The 7645-nt window shown below is 52.9% G+C and overlaps 4 protein-coding genes across 4 annotated transcripts, besides 9 other annotated features; all 4 read left to right on the top strand.

Annotated features, from left to right (window-relative positions):
- Position 1: 1 nt before the first annotated feature.
- Positions 2–41: a microsatellite.
- Positions 42–378: 337 nt separating this feature from the next.
- TraAM80_09042 (DNA-directed RNA polymerase III subunit) lies at positions 379–1122 on the top strand (the record flags this gene model as incomplete). The annotated part of the gene is made up of 1 exon (XM_029385750.1): positions 379–1122. The coding sequence occupies one exon, from the start codon at positions 379–381 to the stop codon at positions 1120–1122; it is 744 nt and encodes a 247-aa protein (XP_029234398.1).
- A 183-nt stretch (positions 1123–1305) lies between these two features.
- Positions 1306–1340: a microsatellite.
- A 126-nt stretch (positions 1341–1466) lies between these two features.
- TraAM80_09041 (uncharacterized protein) lies at positions 1467–2180 on the top strand (the record flags this gene model as incomplete). The annotated part of the gene is made up of 1 exon (XM_029385749.1): positions 1467–2180. The coding sequence occupies one exon, from the start codon at positions 1467–1469 to the stop codon at positions 2178–2180; it is 714 nt and encodes a 237-aa protein (XP_029234397.1).
- Positions 2181–2257: 77 nt separating this feature from the next.
- Positions 2258–2279: a microsatellite.
- A 114-nt stretch (positions 2280–2393) lies between these two features.
- Positions 2394–2444: a sequence feature (A-rich).
- A 456-nt stretch (positions 2445–2900) lies between these two features.
- Positions 2901–2960: a microsatellite.
- A 306-nt stretch (positions 2961–3266) lies between these two features.
- Positions 3267–3296: a microsatellite.
- Positions 3297–3363: 67 nt separating this feature from the next.
- On the top strand, positions 3364–5349 carry TraAM80_09040 (phospholipid:diacylglycerol acyltransferase; the record flags this gene model as incomplete). The annotated part of the gene is made up of 1 exon (XM_029385748.1): positions 3364–5349. The coding sequence occupies one exon, from the start codon at positions 3364–3366 to the stop codon at positions 5347–5349; it is 1986 nt and encodes a 661-aa protein (XP_029234396.1).
- Positions 5350–5617: 268 nt separating this feature from the next.
- Positions 5618–5639: a microsatellite.
- A 210-nt stretch (positions 5640–5849) lies between these two features.
- On the top strand, positions 5850–6992 carry TraAM80_09039 (uncharacterized protein; the record flags this gene model as incomplete). Its single annotated transcript, XM_029385747.1, has 1 exon — positions 5850–6992. The coding sequence occupies one exon, from the start codon at positions 5850–5852 to the stop codon at positions 6990–6992; it is 1143 nt and encodes a 380-aa protein (XP_029234395.1).
- A 214-nt stretch (positions 6993–7206) lies between these two features.
- Positions 7207–7289: a sequence feature (A-rich).
- A 328-nt stretch (positions 7290–7617) lies between these two features.
- Positions 7618–7645: a microsatellite.

Below are 7645 nucleotides of genomic sequence, written 5' to 3'. Positions count from 1 at the left end.
AATATATATATATATATATATATATATATATATATATATATGAGGAAGGAAATAAGGACGCTGTTGTCCACGCAGCATTTTTTATTCTGCTCCGCATGCATTGTTTTTGTGTCGTGAGGGCCCCGGTGCAACGGCGTGCATCTTCAGGACCACCATGCCATCGTTTTCTGGTTGTCGCTTATGTTTCTTCTCTTTTTTTCTCTCCTTTCTTTTTTCTTTTTTTTTTTGCGTGCGTGCGTGTGTTTCTTGCAGGGTATAGGAAAGCGACACGAGTTTGCGCCCGTGTGCGTGCGTGCGTGCCGTCGTTGAGGGTTTTTGCTCTGCCACTTCCCTACCAGCTATCGCCCTCCGTGTCGCGTTTTATGGGGTGGAGGGCTGATGTCTATCTTTTACAGCTACGTCCTGCGGGACGTGTTGGAGGTGGAGCCGGTGTACTTCCAGGGGCGCGTGGCCGTCACCGCCGCGTCTACGGCTGAAGAGGACACGGCGGGGCCGCTCGACACGCAGGGGCCCTACCATGCAACCTTTGAGGACATTATCATGCATCGCCTCACGGAACGGTATGTGGGGAAGATTGTGCCGGGGTGCGGGCTGTGTGTTGCTATCCACGAGATCCTGCAGTACACAGAGGGCATCGTGCGGGGACCTTCCGCATCGGCGTGGCTTACAGCTCAATTTCGGCTTTGTGTTTTCGCCCCAACGCCAGGGGCACGCCTACGCGCAACGATTAGCGCGCAAACCCGTGAGGGCATTTTTCTCACGCTGGACTTCTTTCAGTTTGTGTTCTTTGTGCCTGGTGACCTACTTGTTGCGCCCTCGTCCTACCACGAGGAGAGCCGCTGCTGGGCGCTGCACGTGGAGGGCGAGGAGGAAGAGGAGGAGGCGTTGGAGTCTGCGTTAAACCCGTACGTCAACGGCGATGAGGTTGTTGTGAAGGTCGAGCGCGTCATTGTACGGGAGTTGGTGGATTTTCACGGTAATGTTGGGGGGAATGGCAGCGGCAACCTCACCAGCCCCGTTGCGGCCGGGAAAGAGGACTCCTTGGCGTCGCAGTCGCCAATGGAGGTGTGTGGCAGTTTTGTGGGAACCGGCCTTGGCCCTGTGCTGTGGTTTGAGAAGTAACATCACGTGCACGCAACACAGATAACATAAAATGTGTCCCTGCGAAGGGTGCATGCGGGGGCTTCCTCTTCTTATTGTTGTTGTTTTTCTGTGGGGAAGGAGGCGGGCTTGCACGCATCTGGAAGAGCCGCGGCTGCGTGTCTGCCGGTCCGTACGCGTTTATGCCATGCGCCCACACCCGCGCTGTCTATCTCTCTCTATCTATCTATCTATCTCTCCCTCCGTTTATTTCCTTTCTGTGAATGTGAACGCTATGCATCTATCTTTACCCCTATATGTAATGTATATATGTATAGTAACGAGGGAAAAGCGGAAAAAGGGAAACAAAAACAAACAAAAAAAAAATGTCAGATAGAAATGGGAGCAACGTTCCAACTACAACAACTGCGGCGCTGATCTTGTCCCCGGATAAATTTAATATTGTGCCGTATGTAAAGGAAGAGTTTGTGGTGCAGATCACTAACGTCTCGTTTGAAACAGTGTTGTTCCGCATGCTCACAACAAGCCCTCTGCGGTACTCGGTGACGCCAACGAAGGGGGTGATCAAGCCAAACGCCTCCATCAGAGTCACGGTGATGCTCAACCGTAGCCGGCTGGAGGAGGAGGAAGTTCAGGGGGGCTTCGACGACTTTCGCGTCCAGTACTGCGTGATTGGGCCTAATGATATCATTGACTCCAACTGCGCAAACGTGCCAGGCATCATCAAGGCGCGGAAGGCGGCGGACAAGAGTCAAGTGCACACGAAAAAATTCCGCTGCCTCCTCGAGGAGTACCCCAAGTCACCGAGCAAACCAGTCCGTGCGGAGCACACCCGCGCCTCCGCGTTGCCGTCAGTCCCCACCGAGGGAACCCCAGTTCCCCAGAAGCGCGCGGACAGCTCGAGTCCCCACACCGCTGCCTCCAAGACGCATCTTAGGGAACTGGAGGTCAGCACACTGGCGGAGAAGAACCGGCGTGAACTGGCGCAAAAGCAGGACTCACTGAAAAATAAACTTATGGTAGCACTTCTAGTGGCAGTGGCAGCGGTAATTTTTGGGGTCTGGTCCATGTACGCCTAGGCGTCCCACCTTGGCTCTGCAGTGGGGATAGAGAAAAGAATAGCGGAGAGGGGGAAAACACATAATAGGTGTGTACTAGCGAGAGAGAGAGAGAGAGAGGGCGTGGGGGGAACGCATATATAACGTACATGTATGAATTATTTTTGACTTTGGATTGGGTCAAACAAAACAAAACAAAACGGAGAATAGAATACTTTATTGCTTCTCGCTACTTTTTTTTTCGTCCTTTTGTTTTGTTTGTTGTTTATGTTTGTATTTCTGCTTTTCGCCTGCTATCCCTTATTTTATGGCGATGCGGTGGCTGGGGAATGGGGCGCCATCCGCGGGCCCTTGTGAAGGGCGTGGCGCTGCTAAATTAGGTGAGGAGGAGGACGGACGGAGCACAGCTACAAGCCTGACACTTTTGCGTCTATTTGTGTGTGTGTGTGTAAAAGCGGGAGTACGTGCGACGTGGCATGTTGGCAAAATATGAAAGAGGGGCCTTCACACAGACGGCAAAAAAAAAGGAAAAAAGACGGAGCGCAGGCATTTAAAAAACGAGTCATTACAAAACGAAAGAGGAAAAAAAAAGTTTTGAAGGGGGGAGAGGTGAAAGAAAAGGTAAGAGCAGGAAAAGAATAAAAGGCAGCGGACGAGTCTGTGGTCCGCCACGTAGTTATCTTCGTCATCTCCGCTGCCATTGCCGACAATGCAAGGATGTATTTTGCATTTGCACTTCATTTGTTTTCTTTTTGCTTGTGTTTGTTTTTTTTTGTTGTCTTGGCAGTTTTTTTGTTGTTGCGTGTGTTTTTCCCCCCACCACCCTGCCAGGCAACGAGGTTGATTCTCCTTCTCTCATCCACTCCTCTTCTGTGCGCACTTACGCGTGTATTGCGTCAGCGCCAATGTTTGGCGGCGACCGCCATGGCCATGTGTAGCTCATCGTTATACATCGCCGGGCATATGCAGGCGTGGGGGAAAGGGGGCACGCCTTGCACTGACGCGTGTATGTATGCAGACCCAGCCAGCCCTGCAATACACTCAACACATGTATAATACGCATGTGTGTGGTGTATAAATGTGTATGGAATTGCCTCCGTGTTGTCGTTTTTTTTTTATTATTATTATTTTTTTTTTGTGTGTGTGGGAGCGCAAAAGGGGGGAAGTCCACCACTGTGGTGAGTAGTAACGACTTTATCTAGCGATGTCTCGCCGACGTCACAGAGCAAACAAGACGGCACTAGCAGACAGCAGTAACCCGCAGTCGAAAAGCGCGGAGGAGAAGCATGAAAACAACACAAGGGCGCCATTAACGGTGGCATCCAAGCGTCCGTCGACCACGTTGAGGTCCCCGCCGGGAGAGAAGCCACCTGGTGAGACGCCCACCTCAAAGGTGGATGCGAATGTGCCGGGGAATGCGACTGCGTCAGAAGAAAAAAAAACGCCTTCAGCAGCGAGGCGCGCAGGTGGTCCAGTGAGAGAAGTTCGTGTGGGCGGATGGGTCAGGAGGCTGCTGGCGTTGATGTTCGCAAAGGAGGAGTTTGCCGAGACCCCCGTGGTCAGGGAGGTGACCTCCGAGCAGGTGCGCACCTTCAAGCTGGTGGATCGCCTTCTCCCGCCGTTTGCGAAGCGGCCGGTGTTTTACGCCGTGGACTTTTTTACCACCCGTCGTGTGATGTTCGTCTTGCTGTTTATTGCCGTGCTCCTCGTGTACTACAACTTCCATGAGGATGTGTCCACCTTCACCGCTTCTTTTGTCGTCGCGGATGAGAATCGTCCGGGGGTACGCTTCATGCAGACGCACAAAATGCGCCGTAGGCATCCCGTGATGATCATCCCGGGATTCATCTCCACCGCACTCGAGGTTTGGAAGGACAACCTGAGGTGCGTGGAGGCGCAACGTTCGATAGCGTCTAACTTTCGTCAGCGTATGTTTGGCCCGCGGATGCTATTCATGATTCTTATTGATCCTCTGTGCTACTTCACTCTCTTTTCGCTGGACAAGCACACCGGCTTCGACCCACCGGGAGTAAAGATCCGTCCTGACATGGGCTTCGGTGCCTCCGACTTTTTTATGCCAGGGTACTGGGTGTGGGCCAAGGTGCTGCTTAACCTTGCCGACATCGGCTACGACCCACAGAATGTGGGGGTCTTCTCCTACGATTGGAGGCTGTCGCCACGTCGCATGCATCAACGTGACGGATACTACTATCACCTCCGCAACCAACTTCTATACTTGTATCAAAAAAATGAGGACAAAGTGGTGATTATTTCCCACAGCTATGGCACCGACGTTCTCATTGATTTTCTCCGTTGGTCGGACGAGCATGAGGCAGGATGGGTGAATAGATACATAGCATTCTGGGTGAATCTTGGAGGGCCGGCGTTGGGAGTGGCGAAGTCGGTGTCCGCCGTGCTCACAGGGGATGCGAAAGACACCCTCACACTTCCAGGTCCCGTGCGTCAGTTACTTGACTCACATGTTTCACGCGCCCTTCGCACTGAGGCTATGCGCACGTGGTCCTGCTTGTCAGCCATGTACCCATTTGGTTGTGATGCCGTGTTTCCGGACGTATTAACCCTTTCCAACGGCACCCGGCTTACCCCAAGGCAGGTGCTCCAGCTCACCGCGCAGCGACTGCGTGAAAGCGGCCATGAGGCGCAGAAGGAGCACATTGAGAACATCCTGGAACACTTTGACGAGTTGCCCTCGCTTCCAGCGTCACCAAATTTGACGGTGGTTTGTATGTATGGTGTGGATAGGCCAACGGAGGTGGGGTACATTTTGGACAACGATGAACTTGTCAACCTTTCATACCAGCAGCCGGGGCGTGCCATCAACGGCGTGGTCTTTGGCAATGGCGACGGAACTGTGCCACTCATGTCACTTGGCTACATGTGCCGCGCAGAGAATGGCTGGAAGCAAAATGTGGGCCGCGTCATCACGCGGGAGCACAAGCACAGTGCCGGATCCATGGTGGAGTTGCGCGGGGGTTCGAACAGTGGCGATCATGTCGACATGCTCGGCAACTACGAACTCATTGAAACAATACTTAAAATTGTCTCTGGCAATGCGGAAAACGGTGAGGTGACGGATCGCATGTACTCTGATGTGGATGCGCAGATCGCGGCGGCCACGGAGTGCACCACGAAGAAGAACTTAAGCCCCCTCCGACGGCAGCCGGCGTAGAGGAAATAGAACGCACGGACAGGCGTAGACACACACCATACCGCTGTCGCCACGAAGATGCCCATATTTTTGTTATTACCACAAACTCTTTAATGTAAAGGAGATGTCATTGAGCTGACGCAAAGAGTTCTCGCTTATTTTTGTTGTTGTTGTTTTATTTTCATGGTGCGCGTTGTGTGTTTGCCTGCACGTTGATTTGCCTGTTTTCCTCGCTTCATTTCTTTCTTTCCGTCTACTTTGTGTGTGGCTGGGGTCTGGCGCCGCCGCCTTTTTTCTTTTTTTTTTTTTTTGGTCCCGCCTTCACCGACGTTGGCAGCGACACGCACTAAAGACTGCACCACCCTCTTTTTTTTTTTTGCTTGTCGTTCTCTTTTCTCCCCTTCAACCAATCGGTCATTGCGCCGAGGCTGCGTAGGCGTGTAGAGGCGGTCTCCGGCGTCGTGGCCACCGAAGAAGCAGGCGCGCTGAGGGAACGGCCCTGGACGTAGACGCAAACCCACATGATGGGAAAGACGGAAGTAAAAAAATCAATGGAAAAAAGTGCCGGGGGGTCAAAGATGAGGCAGCCGCACGCCTTGACGGCACCTCCGCGAAAAAAAGAGACATCATGGCAGAAGACGTGGAAAAGGCCGGCGAAACCAACGACGTCAGAGGCGTCTAAAAAGGACGAAGCTGCGACAGCTGCGGTACCGCCACGGGACGAGGCCAGGAAGCTGCTGGAGGGTAACCAGGAGGCTGCAGAAGAAACCGTTACGCTATCTTCCTCCTCCTTTTCCGCCTCGTCCAATGTGAGCAGGTTAACCTCATCCTCCTCTCACGCCCCGGGATACGGCACGGCGCTCACTGCGGCAGAAAAGCAGGCCGCAGGGGTCTCGCCCGCGACCACACAGACGGAAGAGGAAATTGTGACGGTTGTCCCGACCGACGCCTTGACGAACAAGCTACGGAACGAACAAGTGCTGTATTACCTTGAGGCGGCTCGCTCGCTGCGGCAGGTTACTACCAGCATGGAGGCCCAGGAGCGGTTCATGGGAAACGAGATTCAACGGGGGAGTGCTCTGCATGACGCCAAGAAGACACAGCTCGCTGAGAGACAGAAGGTGCTTGACCGCCTTCAGGAATCCACGCTGCGGCTCACACGGCAACTGCGGGGTCTGGACAGTGAAAATGATCGTATGCGAGACCGGCTTGCGCAGCTTCAGGCCGCCGTTGACAAGGCTGGGAGTAGGAGGGCGGCCCCCTTCCATGTACAACGGGATGTGAACCCGGTAGTGCGCCACAACTCTATGTTGTCACGCCAGCGTGTCAGCGACAGCAGTGGTGGCGGGGCGCCTATCGTCCCCGTGCGGAAGTCTCTCTCCTTTACCAGGAATGCCTTGATGGCGGAACTCGACGCCTACAGTCGAAAACTTCGAACGGCTGAGGAACAGCATGAAGAGTTGCTAAAGGAACTTCAGCTTGCCGTCGCGAAAAGGAAAGGGCGCGCCGCCGCCTACAGCAGCTCTGGAGTCTCATGGGCTTTCTCTGGGTATCCGAAAACGGGAAGCAGGGAGAGTTCCTTCTTCACCGACAGCGTGAAGGAGTCCAGTGCCCTTCAGCAGTTGGAGCGGATGATAGACGACAGTCTTGTGCGTTGTTTATAAAGGCCTGTGGCTGCAGGAAGTGCAACAACGCACATGGAAAAAAAGAAAAGGAAAAAAAAATGACGGTACAAACACCTGTAGAAGCAGCAGGATCCATTGCTTACTTGTGATGCCGAAACATCACCCACACTAGAGATACATGCATGCATATAAACATACATTTACGCAATTGCTTGAAAGGGGAGGAAACATGTGTGACGTCTTTGGCTTTCCATTTGTTTGTTTGTTTTTTGTTTCTTTTGCGTCATAGTTATGTTGCTGGTTTTTATTGTTGTTTATTTATTTATTCGGTTTTTTCCCCCTTTCAAGCTTGGCCTCTACGCCAACTGTTGTGCGCCCTCACGGTGGAAACGGTCCGGAGAGGGGGATCAGAGCGCTTCAACAAAAGACAAAAGTAACACATCTGCGCCACGAGAAGAAGTGAAGGCGATGTGCGGTGGTGAGTACGGCTGCACTGACAGTCTCTCTTTCCTCCGCAGTATGCGATGCAGCAGGTTGCCATCTCAGACAGGCCTGCATAGAAAAGCAGGTTTATGCATGCGTACATTGTTTAATGCATTGGGGAAGCGGCGCTGGTGGGTGCCGATGTCCAAACCGACGTCTAAACCTTTTCTGTCATCTCCGCCTCTCTCTCTCTCTCTCTCTCTCTCTCT

Source organism: Trypanosoma rangeli, assembly GCF_003719475.1.
Source record: "Trypanosoma rangeli strain AM80 chromosome Unknown Tra_15.4_contig_00502, whole genome shotgun sequence".
Classification (NCBI taxonomy): Eukaryota; Euglenozoa; class Kinetoplastea; order Trypanosomatida; family Trypanosomatidae; genus Trypanosoma; species Trypanosoma rangeli.
This window is presented reverse-complemented; position numbering and strand designations above follow the sequence as displayed.